Source organism: Heloderma suspectum, chromosome 1 (genome assembly GCF_057233095.1).
Source record: "Heloderma suspectum isolate Gila_16-S chromosome 1, 16-S_ref, whole genome shotgun sequence".
In the NCBI taxonomy this organism is placed as follows: Eukaryota; Metazoa; Chordata; class Lepidosauria; order Squamata; family Helodermatidae; genus Heloderma; species Heloderma suspectum.
Window position 1 is genome coordinate 307,288,881 of NC_139458.1, and position 24,158 is coordinate 307,313,038.

Sequence of the window (24,158 nt, forward strand, 5' to 3'; positions counted from 1 at the left end):
AACCTCTTGGATGTACAGAACCTTCACTACAAAAGGAGGGATCAAGTGGTTTCCATTAAGCTTAATCTTGCCAAATTATTTTAATTAGCAGTTCTACCTAAATGGAAGCAAGATGCTGTACTTAAACAAGTGAACACGAATGCCCAATTTTCGGGGGTGAGAGTAAAGACAAGGAGTTTTATGTAATGCCTTTCAAACAGGCAAATTGGATAAGGTAAGTTTTATTAAAATTAACAAAAATAATGTAATGCTGGTAAAAAGGGGAGTAGAGTTATACCAAGTTACTGCACTATCATTTTAATAAATTTAAATATGTCTTCAGATGCTCTCTTAAGATTATAAAGTTCTGGTTTATTCAAATGAAGCCTGGCAGTCACCTCAGCTGTCTTTGGGAACTGACTTGTTATAAAAGCACATGCACCAGGACTTCTTTCCAAGAATAAATTGTTCATGGAACCTACATATTCTTGCAAGTCAATGGTTTGCATCAATGATTTGAGAAGTTACACCCTGTTTCAAATCAATGCTGTCCACTTCTTCTCACCCTGATTTACCTGTGCCTGCCTCCCTAGAGCAAGGCTGTTCCACGCTGATCTCTCAGCAGCAGTAGCTGTGTCCTTCTACCAGATAGCTCCCTGAAGCCAGCTGGCAGAGCTCTGATGTCACTAAAACCACTATATCCCCCATGATCTCCTGGACCAAGTAGTCTTACAGGACTGGCAGCAGTAAACACAATGCCCTTTGGCTTCTGGTTCCATAGAGATTGGGGTTCGTTTCCCAGTGCAGTCATCCATCAGGGAAATGGAGGTAGACTTCAAGGGTAAAGGGTTATGAACAGTGTCCTTTGTCTCTGTCCCCTGTCCCTTCCAAACATAACTACAGCAGGTCCTTATTTGTTTTCACCAAATGCACATCTTTCACTGTATCATTTCTCAAGCATTTATATATGTTATTTAAAAACCACCAAACACACACGCAACCATTACAAAATATGTCTCTTTATAGAAAGATACTTTTCTGTGGAGGTAATCATCATATAAAGAACAAAGAGGGCTCACCAGGATTTATGGAGACATTTGGGAAGTATTTAGTCCAAATGTCTGTGTTTACAAAACTTTTAATGTACCAATAAAGACTCCCAGGAAATATTTTTATTGCTATTGTACTTCAAAATAAAACTTCAATTTACAAGCTGGAATATTATATATAATCTGGCATGAATATTGAATTCACAAGTTTGTAAAAAGTCATCTTACCATATTTTCTTGATTTACTCATTTGTTTGCAGCATGTAGAAACTGTGGTACATTTTCTACTCAAGACCACACGTAAAAAAGTGGCATTTTAAATAAAAGACAACTTGGTTTATCAAAAGTTCATTTCCATCATGAAACATGACAAGAGTGCAAAACAGTTCTGTCATAGATATTACTTAATATGAACAACCAAACAAGATATACAGTGTTTTGGAATCCATGTCAACATTACAGTAGCTCCATTCATCTTCTGGGTATGGAACATGATGACACCATTACATGAAATAAGAGGCCTTACATGTTAACAGTGGTGTAAGCAGTTCAGCTACAGTGGCATTCTAGGTGTGCCATTAGGGGTGGCCCTCTTGGTCTTTTGCATTTGGTTCTGATTCTTCCGTGCCTTCACTACTTTCATTCTCACTTCAAACACCTCATGGATGGCCTTACGGAAACAGTGAAAGTTGTAGTCTATTAATCCTAAAGGAAAAAACAAAAACAAAGTGCCTTTCCATACTCAAATCTTCATACACATAATGTAATTATAAACAAACTCTTTTAATATTATATTGGCTTAAATGACACACTTAGCTGATGTGGCTATAATTGATGAATTCTGGGGGAATGCAATCTAATTTAATATGAAGCTAATTTGATATGTTCATTTTGTGAAATTAAAGGGTCCATCCAGAGTTGGGAGCCTAAAAGGTCTATGTGCTATATAACTACAAAGCAAAGCTTGGCCCATGCCCTGAAAAGTTAAAAAATAAGCCCCTTCTGTACACATTTAAAAATATAACTGGGCTAGCTAAACAACTATCATGGTTTCTTTTTTTGGTGGATTTCCTTTTGCAGTTTCACATGCCACATATTGACAAAGCCAGGCAAGTACATTCACTGCTTACATAGGAAAAACTCCAACCCCTACCTTGGGTTTAGGCTTCAGAGAATGCATGCTGTCCATAGTGAGGGCTGCTTCACCCATGACAGGTTTCTTATATGAAAATAATCTCCTTGTGGGGAGAAAGCAAACAAATCATGGGTGGGATCCAAAGAGCTACTTTAGGCATGCCCAGTAGGATTTTTGGCAGGAAACGAAAAGAGGAGGCATCCCCATGCAAAATCATGTTTTGCTTTTGAAAGTCCCTGTGGTTTCAAAAGTAACTTGCCATGTTGCATGAAGGGGCACACTGAACTAGCTGCATGGTTCTTTCAGTTCCAGCTTTACATTATATGCAGCCAAGTGTAAACTTGTTTATTGTTATTATCCATACACCATGTCTGTTCAAGTACGCTTCCAAGCAGCCTTTCAAACAAGTACACAACTGATACTAGCCCTTGAGCATATTGACAAAACAGCCTGCCAACACAAACCCATGTTAACCATTTATGGCACATCAGTGGCCTGAAAGCACGCACGCCGGGGGGGGGGGGGACGGGACACACCAGCTGTTCTAATTTAAAAACATTTCTGTACTTGGTGTTTCTTAGGGTGCAGACAGATATGCTTCGTTTCACTGACAGGTCCCCTGTGCACTCACTACATATCTCACACACATACTGCATCTGGCTAGAAGGAACCTGTTCTAGTTTAGAGCAGAGATTGGATTTGCATAGTGCTAACTGGTCGCCTTGAGTAGTATCCACTGCTGCCTGTATGCCAGCAGGACCCACCACTGGCGCAACGAGAAGCTAGCACTTCATGAACCCCAAAACAAGTCAAAATGCTCATTTCTGCAATGGAACAGGTCAGCAAAGCTAGCAGAAGGGAGCTCCGCTGACCTGTTCCAATTTCAGCTCATTTCTGGGGTTGGTATAGCAAGTGCTAGCTGGCGTAACACAAACAGTGCAGGGGCAGCAGCAGCAATGGATACTGCCCACGGTGTCAATTATGGAGTAACTTCTTCCCCTCTTCTCAGATGTAGGTGGGCAGAGTGCTGGTTCTTGCGTCAGCCAGGAAGACAGCTTCCCCACCCCTCAGTCAATTTTTTTAGAAACATAAAGCCTCTCAAATGATGTTCTGAAGAAGCTTTTGATTAGAGAGGCTTGTGGGGTGGGAAACCCACCAAAAGGAAAATGGGCAACCTCCTTGAAGCATCAGGAGGGCAGCAATTATCAGCTTTTGTTTTGAAGTCAGGCATGTACAGCAAGGGCAGGAAGAATCAGATCTTTCCAAGTAGCAAAAATCCCTGTACTCACTCCTGGCTGCAGATATCCAGGTGAGTGGCTATTTACAAGCCTGCTCCAAAGAAAAACCAGCCTCAATGCCTATCTGTATTACAAACTTGCAGCTTTGCTCACCTCTCAAACCAGATGTAAACAAGCAACTTGACAGAGACCAAGAAGGGGTATTTAGTGGGAGATAATACAGAATAAAGCTTCTTAAGCCCATCAGATCAGAGCTCATATATTTTAATAGTTTTATAAAATATTAACAGCACATACTTATTTACACACGTGTCTGTAAAGATACATTTACATGGTTATATTCACCTGTAAGTTGAAATAAAAGGGCTAAAACTGGATTTCTCTCTCACACACTAATACAGTAAAAGCTGTAAATGACTACAGAACTTAACAGATAATTTACCAAGATATAGAAATTGTTTTATAATGATCCATTACAGCATTTGGATTTAAGCACTGAGCCTGTGACCTCACTCAAGGTTAATGCCATAAGCTCTCTCACCACAGATCCTATAGTGTTAGGGAAATTAAAGTGGCAATGATACATATTTTAAATGCGTTTAAATCTGTGGTGTTAGTCCTTAATTTTTCCAGGAATTTCCCCCCTTCTCCTTCCTTAAATTCAGACATGTGATATTGCAGCTACAGGATACTGAAGATCAGTCAAGATTGATAAAAGTTGTTATTTTAAGTTAAGTGACAACTGCATACAGATTGAGGTCACATACTGTTAAGATGTACTGCATGCATACATTCCCCACAGCATTTGCAACATATTATACATTTTCAAATTTACGTATTTAAATATCAGATGTACACGTGATATATAAAGTTTCTATACTTCTAACATCTGATAAATATCTACATTCACCAGTATTTTAACTTTTTTCTTTACTTGTAAAACTTAATGTTATCTTCAAGAGCCAAATTATACTATTCATTTTTGCTACTGAAGATTTTCTGGAAACTGAATCATAAAAAAGTAAGGCAGTAAGTTTCCCTAAGAACATAGGTCCTTGCTCTCAATCCCTTTTCCTTTTGTGTCATGTCTTTTAGATTATATATTAGAGAGCTGTCTTTAATACTTTAATACTGGGAGTCTTTTTCAGCTTCAAGATCAAGATAAAAATGTTTTAAACAAACAAACACAGACATATATACTCACTCAAGTGGAAACCACACACAGTCATATCTACAGCCTATTTAGAAGTATGCTGTGAGTATTTTTGGAACTATTCAAATTGAAACTATTTTGGAACTATTACTCAAATTGTCATAATTGTTTACTCTGATAATGGATAAAAAAACATACTGAACATCAAACTTTTGTATAGTCTTTGATGTTATGTTATCTCTTTAAAATGCTTAGTTGAGTGCTCCATGTCCAAATTTCTAGGTGTTGAATGCTACTACTGCTTATTTGGCTGACTATTTAAGAACAATTAACACTGTAGGAAACATCTCAAAGGTCAAAAGAGAAAGTGCTCAAACAGCTGAATGCTTATTGTAAGGCAAACAGGAGAAGCACAAGATTAAAATGTTTTCTTCTGTATCAAAATACAAAACACAGGGTTTGTCTGTTGACCCTGTTTTAGGAAGGACACCAATGCTATAGTGATATAACTGAAGGGTCAAAGTAAAGCACAAACAATGCAGAGAGAGATGCAGAGAGGCTAGGAGAACTGAATTTAGAATAATAAACTATACAAAGACTTCTTGTGAAATTGTGCCCCAACACACTAAACAACTCATTTCATCCCACAGTTTTCAGGTATCTTTTCCACAGCAATCCCAGCTGCTAGTAGGAAGATTAATACATTAAATTATTTTTTTAATTTAAAAAGTAGGAGGGTTAGGGCACCTTGGCAGGCACCACGAAAGGTACCTGGGGGCACATAGGTGCTCAACAAGCAATGCGCGAGAGTAGAATGCAGAGAAATGAGTATTATGAGAAAGGGAGGGGGTTCTTAGCCCAGATTTAGAGAGAAGAAAAACTTAGGGAAGCCCCAGTCCTGGGGAACCCCTTGAGGCTGGACTATAGTACACAGTTTTCAATCTCTGCTCTACGAAGCTCACCTTTGGCTAGTCATTCTATCTCAACTTAACCTCACAGGGCTGTTAAAAGAAGGTGGAAATAACCATATATGCCACCCTGAACTCCTTGAAGGAGTGGCCACATATAAATATAATAAACTAGATAAATGGCTCCAGCAACTTTGTACCAAACCCATTCACCAGCTAGAACATCTTCATGGCCCACAACATTGTTTATAACAGTTTTTAAAGTGTCTGCTTGTATACATTGCATTACGAAGACCTACAAAGACTGTGAAACATTTTTAGACCTTCAAAATGCTGAAACTACATGAAGTGAAATACCTTTTCTCGCAAAGCTTTCTTCTCTGACAAAGCAAACAAGCGCAAGGAACTTAGTCACCTCCTTTAAATAAAGGACAGTTGTGTTGTTCAGTTTTATTATTGCTGTTGATTCTTTGTCATATGGGGTTCCTGCGCCATCTTCTTTGAGCCTGAACAGTAGTTTAGGATGGGGAAAGGGAGTGGAAAAAAATTATCACTGTATTTATCTCTTCCATTGTTGAAAGCTTTATTCCTATTTTCAAGACTATTTGAAAATAAACTACATTTCAGAGTTGGTGCCTCTAGCATGCCTAAAAATAAATCTACAGTCTTTATTGTAGAAAAGCAGAAATAGACACAGCCAAGGTAGGGCTTTACGCTGATTCTGCAAACACAGTATAGGTCATTTATACAATGCTCCTGAAGCACACCACTCTTCCTGCTTTTAGTCACATTAACTTCCAGTCAACCAGAAGGCAATACAAATGAAATATCCACCAGAAATTTATAAAGGCAGTGGCAGAAGGGTCCACTCAGTTACTCAGACTGAGTCCTATGAGGTCCAACACTTACAGGCCAAAGGAGTTATTTGCAGTTTCTCTTCTCAGACTCTACCTATGTCAGCTGTAGACACCACTTGCTTTGAGTGCTGTTAAGATGTCAAAGGTGCATGCTGAGAAGAGGGCAGAGCTATGTTGTAGGTCAGCCTTCCCCAACCTGGTACCCTCCAGATGTGTTGGACGACAACTGCCAGCATTCCTATGGAGGGCATTAGGTTGGAGAAGGCTGCTACACATTTTATAGACCAGTAACAAACATGGAGACTGTCTGCAGCCCTATTTAGCAGTTCCCACTAGGCCAACCTAATGACATAGGCAGCAGGAGTTTATAGCATCCCATGTGGGCTTACAGGCATAGCTAGGAATATCTTTCTGTCTATCCCATGGTGCAAGGCTTCACTCTCTGATAACTAAACCAGAGGCAAAACCACATCAAGGCATATGTTCACTGTGGCTTTCTCTCTTACTGTGGATTTGCTCATGTAGTATTTGCCAAACCAGCTGGCTAAAACTGAACTAAGGGTTGTATTCAGTGGGCTATACATTGGCCTGCAGATTGGAAACTGCACTCCAGTCTTTTACAATAACTGCATAATGCACTTAACTATTTGATATGTATTATAGTAGAAGCGGTCAGAACAGTCCTGACTGACAGCTGATTTGAAGTGGATAGGGTTGGCTCCCCAATGCCCTGCACTCCTGTCCCTTTTCCTTAAGGCTTAACACAATCCAAGGGATGTTTTCAAAGTTACTGAGGAGTGAAGACTGTGCAGGAGGTGGTATGGGCAGGCAGGGATATGGGGTTCCTGCTTTTAAGAGGGTGGCATTGCTCCTTGACTTTTCTAGCACTGGGTTAAATCCTCCATACAATCCAGACCTGCTACAGATCTCATCCAGATGGTCCTCCCAACCACCTGGATAAGATATGGGATGTGTGTGGAGGGTTGCATAGGGGAGGGGGAATTCAATTTTCCAACGGCATTTGTTCTGCTGGCGGAAGGATGTTGGATACATCCCATCATCAGCAATACGCTTTGCTTCTCTCCACCTGTGAATCAATCAGCAAGGCATAGAGAGAGATTTTAAAGTAAAAATAATTAGCAGCTTTTACTAATTTTTAAGCTCTGTTTTCACCTATCCCCTCTTTTGTCCCTTATCTTAGAATAAGAATGCACTGTCAGTTGACTCCACTCTGACAATTTGCAAAACATTATTCTGATCTGGTCTTTGTGCAGATCTCCTGATGCATTTTTAGGGACTGGTATTAGAATCATGGTTCTGTAGTATCTTGTATTTGCAATAGGGTTTATTGCTTACAAAGTGCAAACAGCTAATTGTGACTGGCTCCAGTTGATAAATCTCAGGGTTCTAGCTCAAAAACAAAGTAGATCGCACAGACTGAAACCCACCCAACCCTGTGTTAAACACTCCTCCCTCTTTCCCTCACCCCACCCATTCTATTCAATCAGCTCACTTCAAAGCTTCAGGATTCCAGGATCAGGGGCAATATGCTGGGGAACATGGGCAGGAGATTGCTGTTGCACTCCTGTCCTGCTTGTGGGTTTCCCATGGGCAACTGGTTGGCCACTGTGTGAACAGAATACTGGACTAGATGGACCCTTGGTCTGATCCAGCATGGCTGTTCTTATGATCACTCTGATCCATACACATGTTGCTCTGATGACTCTGCACACACAATGCGATTGCATGATTGTCACTGATATTTTCAGTGAGTTACTCTCTATTGTTTCTTTCCTGTAGTGAGAACAGCAAGGTTAGAAGCACATTATAGTATATGCAAAGATTAGAGAGTTTTTCTTTGAACATTGGTTTAATTCTCATGTAATTTTAAGCCTTACAGATTGTCTACAAACACACACAATAGCAAGAATTTTAGCATTTTAGCTTCCTAGTCTTCTAGCTTTGGTGGTTTAAATCTGTATTTTAAAACTTTGCATTGCTGCTAGGTTTTATTCTAGTTGTATTGTTATATTGTGGTTTTAATGCTTTTATATTTAATATTGTTTTATCCTGCGTTTTTTGGTTTTAATTTTTGTGAACTTGCCCAGAGAGCTTTGGCTATTGGCCAGTATAGAAAGGAAATAAATAAATAAAGCAAGCAAGCAAGCAAGCACACTTTACTTACCCATAGATGCAGGAAATGTCAATGACAACATCTATCATATCACAGCTGAGCTCATAAGTTTGCATGTCCACTGGGGTACTGTCAGTTGCAATATAAATTTTACTGACTACATCAAAGAGAAAGGCTTTCTCAATTCCAGAATTCTACAAGGAAACAGGGAGCATATAGATTTCATTAAAGGGAACTCAATCTTTAGATAATAAATATGATACTTTCTTTTCGCATGCCTCAAAGCCATAATTCAATCTATTTAAAATTCTGCATCTCTGTTGCATTGTAGCCCAAATATTTAAACCATGGATAATATCTAATGATGGCTTTGTGCTGGTGAAACTATTTCTGGGGGGGTGGGGTGGGTCATCCAATTTTAACTGATCCACCCTACCCACTGCAGCCCACCGTACCCTCCCACGAAGCTGCTCCTAAGGGTTGGGAGAGGAGATGGGATGGCAAAACTTAGTTGCCTTGCCTGAACATAATTGTTTCCCACTTGCACAAAGCCACCATTGAATACAACCCCATACATTTATCAGGTATGGCCATCCAAGGGGGGTAGGGTAGGGAGAATTAGTTCATTTTTATCAGCTTTTCCCAGCTTTTTCTAGGAGAGGGAACTTTCCCTTCTCATTAAGAGTAATGGGAGGGGAATAAACTACACCAGCTCCAGGGCAGGCAAAATCCTCCCTCCCCTCTCCCTGGATTCTGAGGACATGTCAGGAGAAGAGGAAAGCTTTGAGTCCTGCAGATCCAGAGCATCCCCTGAACTGCCCCCAGAATGCCCCCTTTTTGTCCTCTCCACAGGAGATCCAGTGGTGAAAAAGCAACTGTTATACATGGAGGAGGCTTCCAAGGGTGGACCTCTCTCTCCACGGGAAGAGAAGGAAATCTGCAAAATTCCATGGCACCTTGGATGTCCTCCCAGGGGCCTTAGGATTGTGCCCAAAGCATCACAGAAACCTATACTATTTAACCACTTTGCCACATGGCATGACCAGGCAATAAATAGCAAAATTATATTCTCACCAGGGTATTGTGAAATTAAGTTCTAAACTTTAATGAATTATTATTTACAAACATGTATGTGTTTGCAAAAATACATTCGTAAGATTAAACAGATCTTCTTGTTTTTTTTCACCCGGAATCCCTTAGCATGTAACAGTGAATCCCTAATGGTAACAATGTTTTTGAAAAATGAAATTAAAAACAGCCTTCTTTTGCAATAAGATATACAACTGTATGAAGTGCATACATATCCAAATTATTTACCGATATAAAGATGTTAAGTAGGTTCTCCAGTGATGGGAGGTGCGGGATCAATTTCTGTACCACTTTGCTAAATGCTTCAAATATAGAATGGTCGTATATACTGGTTAAATAAAAGCTGGGAAAGGAAACAGTATCATCAATGTATTCCTTTGAAATCAACAGTTATGGAAGGTTTGTTAAAAGAAATAAGAAACTATGACAAAATGGCATAAAGTTGTATTTTGTGTTATGCTTTCTGTTTTGTAAGCGATGTTGACGATATTGCCAGGAAGCAAAGTAGAAACTGAATGAATAGCATAAGAGCATGTAAGTATTAAATAACATTTATCTTAGGATTTTCAGGGATTTTATTTGTAACAAGGGGGGGGGTGTAGCAATAACAAGACACATATTCATTCCAGTTTGTAGCATCCTCTGATTCCCCCCGCCCCCCAATAAACAGTATTCATTATCATGTGAGGCCAATTCAAGTGCCATACTCTACTGTTTAACTACTTTGGTGTGTGGCATATTGCTGCAGTAAATGGCAAAATTATATTCTCATCATGGTTTCCCCCAAGTCATGCATGTCAAGAGAGCTGGTGTGATTAATGTACAGCAACTTTTAAGGCCTGCAGTTCACAAGATAATATATAATCAAGCACTTTTAGCTTTCCCATGCCAAAAGAGAATATACCCTTTTAACACTGGGCAGCAGCTTTAAACTTGACTGGGCAGCAGCCATTTGGGGACATGGTGTACCACTGCCACCAGCTTTTGTTTCCTAAGACTTTGAATAAGTTTGGCATTAGGAGCCTTGTAGCTCTTCCCTCAGTGGCGTTTATCAATCATTGTGCTCCTCTCACCTCAAGTGGATTTTTTCTAGCCCAGCATCTGCAAGGTCATCATTTGTCCTCTGGTGAATGTCTCTTTGTGTTTCAATCTTGTGATCATCAGACAATCCGTCTACTTTGTGAATAAATATTTCAAAATTTATGTCCGGATTAACTTTATATGCTCTTGTCACAGTTAGATGCAGCCTAGCCAATGCTTCCATATAGTCATCCTACAAACAAAAATAAATCGGATAAATACTTTGCTTTTGAAAACTAACAATAATTAGAAATTGAAGTATTTTTAATTTTATCACAATACGTTTGTGATAAAAGGACAGATAAAAAGAAGCACTTCTTCATACAGCACATAGTTAAACTATACAATTTACTCCCATGGGATGTAGTGATGGTCACCAAATTGGATGGCTTTAAAAGGGAATTAGATAAATTCTTGGAAAATAAGACTATCAATGGCTACTAGTCATGATGGCTAGGTATTATCTTCAGTATCAGAGGCAGCACGCCTCAGGATACCAGAGAACACAAGTGGGAGGTTGTTATGACACTCATGTCCTACTTGTGGACTTTCCTCAGGCATCTTGATTGGTCACTGTGGGAACAGAAAGCTGGAGAAGGCCTATGCTCTGATCCAACATGGCTCTTGTGTTGTTATACTACGTTTTTATACAAATAAACCTTCATAAACAAAAATCGTAACATAAGGAACACTTCAGCAAGTTATCAAGCATTAAATCTCTCCAGCATATTCAGTCCTACATATTGAAACTTGCTTTTCCTGCCTGTTTTTCATTTTCTCTTATTAAAAGCAGCTGCAAATACAGGTTGCCTGCTCACTACATCAATTATTCCTTCTGCATATAGTTCATATTAAGAAATGTAACTCTTTTGCTATGCTTCTGGTAGTGTCAACTGATGGGTGGTTTTTCCCCCATTATGGATATTTTCCATAATTCTTCAACAGCTATTGAGTTATAAAATCAACAAAATTGTGTGGAGCAGCTTTTACTTGTGGTTCATTAACTATTCCAGTATGTGATAATACCCCATATACAGGCTGAAGCTATGCCCATCTACATACACAATTCTGTTGATGTAGATCAGCTCCATTTTCTTTTTTAAAGTTGAACTCTTCTCCTACCTCAGAACACAGCCAGTGCAGGGTAGTACTCATTAGTGTGTTAGACCAAGATTGGGGAGACCCAGGTTCCAAATCACATTAATATATGAAACTCACTGGGTGATCTTGAGCATGTCACTATGTCTCAGGCTAACCCAGCCTTCCCAAACCTGGTGCCCTCCAGATGTTTAGGACTACAACTCTCACCAGTCCTGACCATTGGCCATGCTGGCTGGGACTGAGGGGTTGAAGTCCAAAACATCTGGAGGGTGCCAGGTTGGGGAGGGCTAGTCTAACTAATCCCACAAGCTTATTATGTGGATAAAGGGGAGGGCTGTTATATACTATCCTGAACTCCTTGGAGTAATATAATTGGCGTAATAGAAGTATAATCTAATTAATGGAACACCTTTACCACCACTGCTTTTGCAACTGTCAGGAAATGTGTACGCTCAGCACATTAGCCTGACAATTCTGGTCTACCATCCACATTTAACGAAGAGCAGGTGAAAAGACAAGAGCTTTCCAGAAATGTTTTTAATTTTCCTGTACACCAGTTCCAGAGAGTTTTACACCACTGGATATAACTTTAACTATATCACGTACGAACTGGAAGGGAACACTCACTATCTTGCTCATTAAAATTAAAAGGAAGCCTCCAACTTAGTTTTGATAAGTTTTTATTCTTTAAAATATTTTATTGGTATGATTGTTTTAGACAATTTAGTTCAGAAAGCTTACAATGCCTATTGCCATGATGGGATCTATACAAAAGGGAAAATAAATGCTAGCACAGAATAATATTTACATTAAATCAGTCTAGATGAAAACATAAGGCAGGATCCAGAGAGCCCCTTCTAAGGGCTGAAAGTTGTTCCACTCACACATGTGGGGTGGGTGGGAAATTCTCCAGTTTCTACCATCCCCTGAGCTGCAGTCCCTACACTACACTTCACACTATTCCAGAAAATCCCACAACCCTCAGGAGCAGCATTTGGAGGGGTGCAAGGAGCTGCAGTGGGAAGGAGGACATAGGAAAATCCTATTACAGAAGGGAAATCCTGCTTGTTGTAGTTCTCTGGATCCTGCCTGTACTAAAGAAAAGGTTAATCACACTGTATGTAGCTTTTCTTTTCATCACCTGTTCTACTTGTCTACTGTCAGGTGGTGTTCATGTGTGCATGTACAGGGTGTTGGGTGTGGACCTTCCTGACCTTTTCCTTACCTGGGAATCAATAACAAATATCAGTGCTCCAGTTCCTCGGAAAATCATCTCATAGTCAAAGGTAGGGTCAAAGAAGTCAATTTGCCCAGGAAAGTCCCATATTTGAAAGTTAACAAATGAGCTGTTAGAAACATCTTCTCTGCAGATCTTGTTGGTGCTCTCCAAGAAAAGGGTTTCATTTGGTGACATTTTATGAAAAACAACTTTCTGAATGGAAGATTTCCCGCTTCTTCTTAGTCCCATTAGCAGGATTCTTGGCTTGGCTTCAGTACTAAAGGGATCGTTGAAATCTATAACTGAATAAAAAATTTTTTTGCAGTGTATAATTAGCCCACACAAAAAATGTTTGTGTTTATTTTTCATTCATATCCTAACATTCATTTAGAACTAATGCCCTCGATTTTAATTGATTTTACTCCTTACATAACTGTTCTTTGTAACCTTAGGATTTCTTCCTTTCCAATGCCAAGAAGAACAGCTTTAATTGATTGATTTAGGGCGCAATCCTATGAGGACAGGCAACCGCCTATCCAATGCAGGGCAGGAGAAGCACAGAGGGGATCGTTCCCGCCGCACTTCTCCTGCCCTACATTTGTGGCTGGACAGCCAATTTCAGCTGTCTAGCTGTGGGAAGGCAGAGCGGGGGAGGAGGCTGCCAGACGACACATAGGATGTGTCATACCGGCATTTCTGCCTTCCTCTCCCCAGAACCCCAGAGCACAGGCTCCGAGGTCAGTTCCCAGAAAACCACATATCTTATGGCTGTCCAGCCGCTGACTAGCAGCCATAGGATTGCTCCCCCCATGATTAATTGATCTCTATATTTTTCCTTCAGCTATTTTGCTAGCTGGTTCCAAAGACAACTCATGCATCTCAAAGAACAAGCCACTAATACTGAAATCAATGCAGATGAATGTGCTAATTAGAGTTCCATATTATTTATATATTTTAATGTTATCTTATATGGTTGCAAGTTTTAATCATGGGATCAGTCAATTAAAGTTTTAGCTAATTAGGTGAGTGAAAACTTTAAAGCAATGAGGCTGTTTTTATTTTTGAGGCTATTTTGCTTCTGGTTGGTTATTCTAATAGGTATTGATGAAAATACTGAAGAGGGCCTTTTCTTCAAACAATGACTAGTAGTCTTTTGTTTACTAAACTGTAAGTTTACAGTTCCTTCAATTGCTCAAAAAGACACCTGCACTGAGGATTTTTGAGGTAGGGTGGTATAAAAATCTTCAAAACAAATAACAATACATTTGGCAATATGCACAAATTTAGATGCGGTTAGATATAATTGACCATGGAATCAATTGTTTATTTTATTTGTATCCCACCGGCAGCATACATGGTCTGCCCCTATTTTATCCTCACAACAATCCTGTGAGGTAGGTTAGGCTGAAGGTGTGTCACAGGCCGAAGGTCATCCAGTGGGCTTCAGGCTGAGTGGGGATTTGAACCCGGGTCTCCCTGGTCCCAGTCCAACCTAGGGTAGGCAAGCTTTTTGGGGCATGGGCACATTTGGTAATTTGAGAAACTGCCACGGGCACCACCACAAAATAGCTGCCATGGGAGGCGTGGCTAGTCACAAAAAACAAGTAATCTGCTTCACCCACTTCCTCCAGTGGGGAGCTTCCACTGGATCCCAGTGCCTTCCATGAATGGAAGAAGCGCTCCTCTTCACAGACCAGCCAATTTGAATCCAATCCATGGTCTTGTAGATGAAACATTAAACTATAATTTATAACCCATTCTGCCTCATCATTTTATTTAACAGCAACTGTCATTTTTTTAAATTGTTTTGAAGTATACTGCCTTTGCTAATCAACATGTACATAAACCACAGAAAATGGAGACATGTTTTCATACAGCTATGGGTAATTCCATGCTCGCTGCTTATTTGCCACTTAGAATTTACCCTGATTCTACACACATGTCCTTGAAAGCATTTCACATGTAACATTTCTAATCCCCAAACTACAGCTTAAACCGAGAAGTAGAAGGAAGCACTGTGCTTGCATGCTTTCTCCCCCTGTGTATTCAGTTAAAGTGTTTGAGAGAAGGCTTGGTTCATAATACAGAGATTCCTTTATAGCAGGGGTGCAAAAAGTGCAGCCCACTAGCCCCCTCTGCATCTGTTGCTGTCATAAAAAAATTGCAGCAGCACTGCTTGACGTTTCCTGTGCTAGTGGCATCAAGGGAATCCCTTATCTCCGATATCTCATCAGATTTTGGAGGTAAGGAAGGGATTCCCTTGCTACCACTGGCATGAGACCCCAGGCTTTCCAACAGCTAGAACTAGCAAGGGAATCCCTTCTCTTAACTCTGATCTCTCATTAGAGATCCAAGATAAGGGGTTCCCTTGCTAGTGCTAGCTATGAAAGTCTGGGGTTTCTCTTGCTTCCCTTATCCAATTGATAAGAGAAGGGTTTCCCTTGCTAGCACTAGCCAGGCTTGTCTGTCTGTCTTTGTGTGCCTGTACGTGTCTGTGTATGCATACACGCATGCATGTGTGGCCCCCTAGTGCCACCCAATCCAGCCCTTGGGACTAAAAAGGTTGTACAACCCTGCTTTATAGTATAGGCTGCAGCATTCAAATACACATCCCTCTCCTCCACCACCACCTGCAGTCTGTAGGAGTATAGCCCAGAAAGAACAGTGCCATGGGCTATTTTGGTACATTCAAATCAGTTGAGAAAAGGAGCTGTGAAACATGAGATGACACATATGCTAAGTGAATTATGGGAGACGAGATCTGATAGAGAAGTGTATCCATTTTGGAGAAGTATATTCATTTCTGAGGCCTGGGCATTGGAAGTAATATTTGTCACGTTCCCTTTTCTTTGAAGGAAAAAAGAACACTTATTAAAATAAGTACTCCTCAAAGCATTGTCATCTGAAAAGCCCCTTTTGCTTATAAATCCATTGCCTATCAACAATACAAACTTAACAGAATATAGTCTCTTTGTAATAAATGCCAGAAATGTTTTTTATGGATTAAAGTCAGAGAATTCACTTTGATGTATACATTATTTAATGCTCACTCAAGAAATTCTAAAGTTTGAAGTAATCTGTTTTTCTACCTTCTCCTGCTCTGTAAGACAGAAGATAATGTAGTCCAAAAGGAAAGTAGCTGGTGTTCTGCAGAAAGCAAAAAGGAGAGTGGAAGACTCGCTCTTCTTCTAACATAAAATGTAATTTTGTTGTTCCACTGGAAAAAAGGATTTTCTCCTTATAAAAACACACATAAAACATGTTTCCTATACCATCACATCAATGCACAGGATTTCATCAAAAATACAGACAGACTCTGGAGCAGAGCCTGCGGATATGGGGACTGACATTCACAGCTGCAAAGAAGATCTGAACACATAGCCTTCTATGGCTGTTGCCTGTTATGGACTTGTAATCAGGCTTTCTTGCTTCCTTAGAACACTGAAGTCATATAATTAAAATTTATTCTCTTTGTATGCACACTGAATACCCGCATCACAACAAAAATAGGAAGTCTTTTTATGAAATATTTCTCTCCAGATATTGCTGAAAACCCCAAGACATTTACTTAGGCTTTTCTTTTTTCCCTTTGAAAACAAAGTCTGAACCTCCATCTCTAACCTATTTATATTTGTTTGTTTGTTTGTTTGTTTTTATATCGCCCAATAGCCGAAGCTTCCTGGGCAGTTCACAAAAATTAAAACCACAAAGCGCAGCATAAAACAATATAAAATATGAAAGCTTAAAACCATAATCAGTGGTTGTAACAGCACAATCAGAATAAAACCTAGCAGCAATGCAGAGATGTAAAATACAGATTTAAAACACCAAACTGCAAAGACTAGGAAGCGAAAATGCCAAATTACTGGGAGAATAAAAAGGTCTTCACCTGGCACCTGAAGGAGTAGAACATAGGTGCCAGGCAAGCCTCTTTAGGGAGCTCGTTCCACAGCTGGGGTGCCACAGCAGAAAAGGCCCTCTTCCTGGTAGCCACCTGCTACCTGGTAGCCATTTCCCCCCTCAGTGTGCATAATTATTTTTTTTGTGTGTGCTTTAATTCCTCATTAACATTTGTCCAAGTCCCATAGCTCATCTAGATCTATTTCCTCCCTACTTGACACTATAATACAGTCACTTCTAAAGCATCCATACAATAAATTGAGTGGCCACTGATCTGTTGTTTCTACCACCCACCCACCCATGCTGGCAGGGTTCTGCTCTACTAACCATACCCCATTGTCTGTCACGTGAATACTTCCTCCCCTCCCCCCTCCCCTTTTCTCCCTGTTCTTCTGTTCCTGTTTTTCCCCACAAAACCCAGCTACAATGGACATTAAATGTCTAATTATTCCCCTCCCCAAATCCTCAGTCACTGTCTCCTCAAAGCACAAAAAACTGAGATCCACATGACTCTACAAAGCTAGATCTGACCTTACCCAGAGTCAGCTATTTATTCTTCACTTCACCATAAATTCCAGTCAAGTGCTTCATTTCCTTTTGATGCTAGGAGTCATTTCTAACTTCAAGATATACTTTCTGATCTAAAAGCCCCTTTCGCCCTAATATGCAGATGTGTATGATCTGGATGTGGTCATTCAGTACAATGGAAAGGCTACACATGTTTAGAGGCGTTCTATGAGTACTTGTTATTTTCTGGGACTTACACCCTGATATTGACCAAGTTTGCGTGTCATGACAATTTTTTTAAAATTGTGGTTTATCATGAATGAGGCAACAGCAGTGGCTAAACAACCCAGGGACATTCCATCCTTGAGTTGTTTAGCATTGGGTCCAAACCCAGACCTCTGGTTTGTCTCTCCCCAGAGAAACAACCCTCGAAGAAACCATTTTACTGCTCTTGTTTGTATCCATTTAAAAATTTAAAGACAATAATATGTACTTCCCCTACAATGCTTAAATTTAAGAAACAAACCAAAGGTACTGAAAACTGTTGACACTAATTGATTTTAGCAACCTAAAGAATTGTGCATGATATGCTGACAAATGACAACCACTCATCTATTTCAACAGAGTTCAACTCTCTTCCACTAAAGTTGTTGCGGCACCTTCAATTTCTCTGTCACTGCTTATTAGTCCCATTTCCCACTGAAACATATATGTGTTTCAATGACATATACATATTCTCTCACATACTTGCTAGGGATAATCACCTTAAAAACATGAATTACAACTTTGAAACTGCCAAGCTTGCCTAATATTGTATTTGAAATTGGCATCCCTTCATTTTTATTCATGAACTTATGAAATGTGAAATCTTCCATAGAAAAAACAATCTCTGGAAAATATTCTGCCCACATCACTGTCCATAGCTATAGATAAATATAGGCAAATCTCAGCCACCCAGCCCCAATGTTCCATCTGCAATACTGACCTACCTTCCAGGGCTGTTGTAAGAATTATCTTCATAATGTATGTAAAGTGTGTTCTCTCTAAAGTCCTATATAAATTATAATAATGAAAACCATCTACAAGAAAGTTATTCCTTTTCAACAGATTCCAGTCCAAAATCAGGTCCCCATCAAAAGATACTACACATCTGTAGGAGTATAGCCCAGAAAGTGTTGGACCCTCCTGTAGACCACTGTAACTTCCAGCATGAACCCCACCTCCTTAACTAATTTCATCACACTTCTTTCTTTCAGTCTGATGGGCTCCAAAACATTTGTAGCCAAACCCTTGGAACGCTCACCTCTTTTCCAACCCATCTAATTTCTAGCATCACTGCGTTCCCACAATAAAGGCCACCCATGGCCTCAAGGTCTTTCACCTCACACACACCACTAACCCCATTCCACTATGAATTCTCCACTGACTCCCAAACCCCAGCCCACCTCAAAGTTCCCCTCTCTATCCCCCCAAAGTTCTCTTCGCCGCGATGTTCCTCTGTTTGTTTCTATCCACATCCCCAACTTTTGATTTCCATCCTACAGGAGGCTCACTCAACTCTCTGCCCATCTCAAAGCCCAGCCTTCCCTGCCCACAAAGCTCTATGCATCTCCAAAAATCTTCCTCACCCACCAGTATTACCAACTTGTGGGAATTCTTGTACACTGACAATTATTAAAAGCTTCCATAAGCAAGACTGGCCAAAGGGATTTTGCTGCCTGGGGTGAAGGGCAAGATGCACCCCCCCCCCCATTCCATGCACAGCAGCTTACTAGACTGGCAGCTCAATAGTCAACACCAGCCATGAGACAGCACCCCCTAACCTAACCTGATGCCCTCAGCTCTGCCCTCCAACATATCGCCACTGCCCACCCCACACTCCCTATTGCCTAAGGCAGCCACCTCACGCTGCCCAACGGTAAGGCTGGCCCCATCCCTAAGAAGCAGGAGGCCGTTTGCTCCACGGAGCAAGGGAAAAGGAGGCGGCCTATCTGGATCACAGGAAGCATTTCTAAGGCAGCACAGTGAAAAGGGCTAAGGGTCGAGTTGGTCTTGTCAGAGGACGGAGCAGAGAAAGGGGGAAACCGACCCCACTTGATACTGTTAGGGGTAAACGGCCCAGGGAGGGGGTCGCCATTAGGCAGAGATAGGCGGCTGCCTCAGGCGCTGGGAGGTGGGGAAGGGCAGCCCGGTGTTGCAGCACAGGGGGCTGGGTGTGTCACGTGCCCTGCTTGGCAGCCCCCGAAGCCAACCTGTTGCCCCCAAGTGCGCTGAAGGGACGTTCAGCCACCAGCCCAGTCGGGTTCTGCGAATGGAATGGAGGCGGCGGCGGCGGCGGCGGCGGGGGGCTACGCACCATCTTGTTCTTCCCCTCAGGCAGCTGACATGCCTCCGGTCGCTGCTGCCTGAGGGAAAGGGAAGGGGGGCAAGGAAGGATTACGGGGGCAGCACCCACACCCCCACCCCAGCGTCTGAACAAGAAGCCAAGCATTTTGAGGCAGCAAAGGGATACCCCGGCAACACTGCCCCCCACCACCGCTGTCCCATTGCCGAACCCCCTCCTCCCACCCCACAACTCCCCCCAGCCTGGTCCTGAGGTCTGCGCCCCCCCCCCCGTTTGCCCTGAACGTCGCTCCCCGCGGGCAGCCCGCGTTTCTTCTCTCCTCCCCTCTTCGCCCCTCTCGCCCGCTCACTCCGCCCCAAAACAATGGGCCTGGCAGCGCAGCCGCAGGGCTGTCCCTTCCTTTCTCTCCGGGGAAGCAACGGCTACTTACACGCCCCGTCCCCGCCGTTCTCTGGGTCGCCATCCGAGAAGGATTCCGCCCCGTCCCCATAAACTCCTAATCCAACGATCTCATCTTCCTCCTCCTCCTCCTCCTCCTCCTCGTCGTCTTCCTCCTCCTCTTCATCACCGTCTTCCTCCTCCTCCTCTCCCTCGCCCTCTTCCTGCTCTTTCAGCTTCCCAGGCACCTGGCTCATCCTGCTCCCGCCCCGGCTTCGCTCTTCGCACAAACACAGAGGCTTTTTGCCTCCCCGGGGCTTTGGCCGAAATTGCTGCCTTTTCCTTTCTCTCCCTTCTTTTTCCGCCCCCTCCTCCTCCTCCTCCTCGTCGTCGTAGTTGTCAAAGGAAAGTCAGCCAAGGCCCCACAGTCCCTCCCAGAGGAGAGAAACTGCGTGACCCAAGTCACCTGACACACACACGCTACACCCTCGCTCACGGAGTAACAGACTAGTATGCGCCGAGAAGCGAGAACTCTGCCACGGTAGGGAGGGGCCTGACGCACGCGCGCATTTTTATTTTTTGCGCGATTTACATGCAAGGAGGGATCCGCGCTTGATTTGTAAAAGGAAGGCTGCTGGGTTTCGAATATGCCTCGAAATGTCCTCTCCCTCCCGCCCTGCCCCAAATGGGTGTGTGTGTGGTGTGGTGACCGTGGCTAACAAATGGTCATGGGAAAGCACTCCGTATGTGCTCAAAGCCTACGAGATTCAACAAAGGAAAGGGCTCTGGCAACTTTATTAACATTTATATGCCGCCTTATTTCTAAAAAGCCATCAAGGCGGTGTAAACCCATTTTAAAACAATTAAACCTTGCAACAATAGGAACAAGAATATCAAAAGCATTCCCCCTCCCTCCCTCTCCCCCCTCCCCCAACTTTAACTTGTGGGTAGAATTAGAGATTTTGGCATACTTGGCTTTTCCTGCTGCTGAAGCACTGGAACGCACACGCACAGAAATTCCTTATTCTAAACAATACTAAAGATGCAAGTCTCCCTCTCGCTTGTGAAGATGCCATATCACTTACCATTGGATAACGATTATCTCACAAACACATCAGGGTGAAGTGATCTGTGATCCAGCAGCACCTGTTTTACACTCTTACCAGGGAGTAAGTCCCACTGAAGTCAGCAAGACTTACCTCTGAGAAAGCATGCTTAGAGAATGACACTCAAAGTGCCTTTATTGCATATGGTCATCCTATGAAGGGCACAGGTGTTTTAATACCACTACAGAATGTAATAAAGGGGGGGGGAGAGTCAGTAAAGATAATGCTGATCAGTAATTCCTCGTAAACACCTTCAAGCTGACAGTGCAATCCTGCACATGTCTACTCAAGTAAGCTTCCACTGCATTCAATGAGACTTATTCCCAGGTAAGTATGTGTACCCCTTCATGGATCACTGCCTTGTTGTGGCGAAGGGGCTTGCGTAACTCAGTGAAGCCATAAGCTATGCTGTGCAGGGCCACCCAAGATGGACAGGTCATAGTGGAGAGTTCTGACAAAATGTGGTCCACTGGAGAAGGAAATGGCAACCCACTCCAGTATTCTTGCCAAGAAAACCTCATGGAACGTATCACAAGGCTAAAAGAGATGACGCCGGAAGATGAGCCCCTCAGGTCGGAAGGTGTCCAATATACTACTGGGGAAGAGCAGAGGGTATTTCCAAGTAGCGCCAGAAAGAGTGAAGCGGCTGGGCCAAAGCCGAAAGGACACTCAGCTGTGGATGTGTCTGGTGGTGAAAACAAAGTCCGATGCTGTAAAGAACAATATTGTTTAGGAACCTGGAATGTAAGATCAATGAATCAAGGTAAGATGGAGGTGGTCAAACAGGAGATGGCAAGATTGAACATTGACATCTTGGGAATCAGCAAACTGAAATGGACAAGCATGGGCTAATTTAATTCAGGTGACCATTATATCTACTACTGTGGGCAGGAATCCCTTAGAAGAAATGGAGTAGCACTCATAGTCAATAAAAGGGTGGGGAAAGCAGTACTGGGGTACAATCTCAAAAACGACAGAATGATCTCAGTACGAATCCAAGGCAAACCATTCAACATCACAGTAATTCAAGTCTATGCTCCAACCACTGATGCCGAAGAAGCTGAGGTTGATCGGTTCTATGACGACCTATAACACCTTCTAGAACTAACACCAAAAAAAGATGTCCTTTTCATCATAGAGGATTGGAATGCCAAAGTAGGAAATCAAGAAATAACTGGGAAAACAGGCAAGCATGGCCTTGGTGTACAAAATGAAGCAGGACAAAGGCTCATAGAGTTTTGCCAAGAGAACACGCTGATAATAGCAAACACTCTTTACCAACAGCACAAGAGGCGACTCTACACATGGACATCACCAGATGGTCAATATCAAAATCAGATTGATTATGTCCTTTGCCGCCAAAGATGGAGAAGCTCTATACAGTCAGTAAAAACAAGACCTGGAGATGACTGTGGCTCAGATCACGAGCTTCTCGTTGCAAAATTTCGCCTTAAATTGAAGAACGTAAGGAAAACCAGTAAACCATTCAGGTATGACCTAAATCATATCCCTTATGAATATACAGTGGAGGTGATGAATAGATTTAAGGGATTAGACCTGACAGAGTGCCTAAGGAACTATGGATGGAGGTCCGTAACATTGTTCAGGGGGCAGCAACTAAATCCATCCCAAAGAAAAAGAAATGCAAGAAAGCAAAGTGGCTGTGTAATGAGGCTTTACAAGTAGCTGAGGAAAGAAGGGAAGCGAAAAGCAAGGGAAAAAGGGGAAGATATATCCAACTGAATGCAGAGTTCCAGAGAATAGCAAGGAGAGATAAGAAGGCCTTCTTAAATGAACAATGCAAAGAAATCGAAAAAACAATAGAATGGGAAAGACTAGAGATCTTTTCAAGAAAATCGGAGATATCAAGGGAATATTTTGTGCAAAGACGGGCATGATAAAGGACAAAGAAGGCAGGGACCTATCAGAAGCAGATGAGATTAAGAAGAGGTGGCAAGAATACACAGAAGAACTATACAGGAAAGATCTGAATGTCCCTGATAGCCATGATAGTGCGGTCACTGAACTTGAGCCGGACATCCTCGAGAGTGAAGTCAAGTGGGCCTTAGGAAGCATTACTAACAACAAAGCTAGAGGAGATGACAGTCTTCCAGCTGAGCTATTTAAAATCCTAAAAGATGATGCTGTTAAAGTGCTGCACTCAATATGCCAACAAATTTGGAACACTCAACAGTAGCCACAAGAATGGAAAAGGTCAGTTTACATTCCAATTCCAAAGAAGGGCAATGCCAAAGAGTGTTCAAACTACCGTACAATTGCGCTCATTTCACATGCCAGCAAGGTGATGCTCAAAATCTTACAAGCTAGGCTTCAGCAGTATGTGAACCGAGAACTACTGGAAGTACAAGCTGGGTTTCGAAGAGGCAGAGGAACTAGAGATCAAATCGCCAACTTTCGCTGGATCATGGAGAAAGCAAGAGAATTCCAGAAAAACTTCTATTTCTGCTTCATTGACTACGCTAAAGCCTTTGATGGTATGGATCACAACAAACTGTGGCAAATTCTGAAAGAGATGGGAGTACCAGACCACCTTACCTGTCTCCTGAGAAACCTGTACGAGGCTCAAGAAGCAACAGTAAGAACTGGACATGGAACAATCTATTGGTTCAAAATTGGGAAAGGAGTACGACAAGGCTGCATCTTGTCGCCCTGCTTATTTAACTTATATGCAGAGTACAATATGAGAAACGCTGGGTTGGATGAATCACAGGTTGGAATTAAGATTGCCGGGAGAATTATCAACAACCTCAGATACGCGGACAATACCACCCGAATGGCAGAAAGCGAAGAGGATCTCAAGAGCCTCTTGTTGAGGGTGAAAGAGGAGAGTGCAAAAGCTAGTTTGAAACTCAACATTAAAAAAACGAAGATCATGGCATCTGGCCCCATCACTTCCTGGCATATAGAAGGGGAAGAAATGGAAGCAGTGACAGATTTTATTTTCTTGGGCTCCACGATCA

General features: G+C 42.0%; 1 protein-coding gene across 3 annotated transcripts; it reads right to left on the reverse strand.

The window, feature by feature from the left end:
• Positions 1–982: 982 nt before the first annotated feature.
• RRAGD (Ras related GTP binding D) lies at positions 983–20,530 on the reverse strand. 3 transcript variants are annotated; one of them, XR_014786620.1, is made up of 8 exons: positions 20,124–20,530; positions 12,949–13,244; positions 10,616–10,815; positions 9,771–9,885; positions 8,505–8,647; positions 7,833–8,113; positions 5,820–5,968; positions 983–1,733 (listed from the first exon to the last, which is right to left on the reverse strand). XR_014786620.1 is itself a non-coding variant. In XM_084827084.1 (7 exons), the coding sequence occupies exons 1-7, from the start codon at positions 20,326–20,328 to the stop codon at positions 1,582–1,584; spliced, it is 1,260 nt and encodes a 419-aa protein (XP_084683210.1). In that variant the 5' UTR covers positions 20,329–20,530; the 3' UTR covers positions 983–1,581. The 3 variants fall into 3 exon arrangements, 2 of the variants coding, with proteins under 2 accessions (XP_084683210.1, XP_084683211.1); XM_084827084.1 differs by lacking the exon at positions 7,833–8,113; XM_084827085.1 differs by lacking the exons at positions 7,833–8,113; positions 20,124–20,530 and adding an exon at positions 16,032–16,292.
• Positions 20,531–24,158: the final 3,628 nt, after the last annotated feature.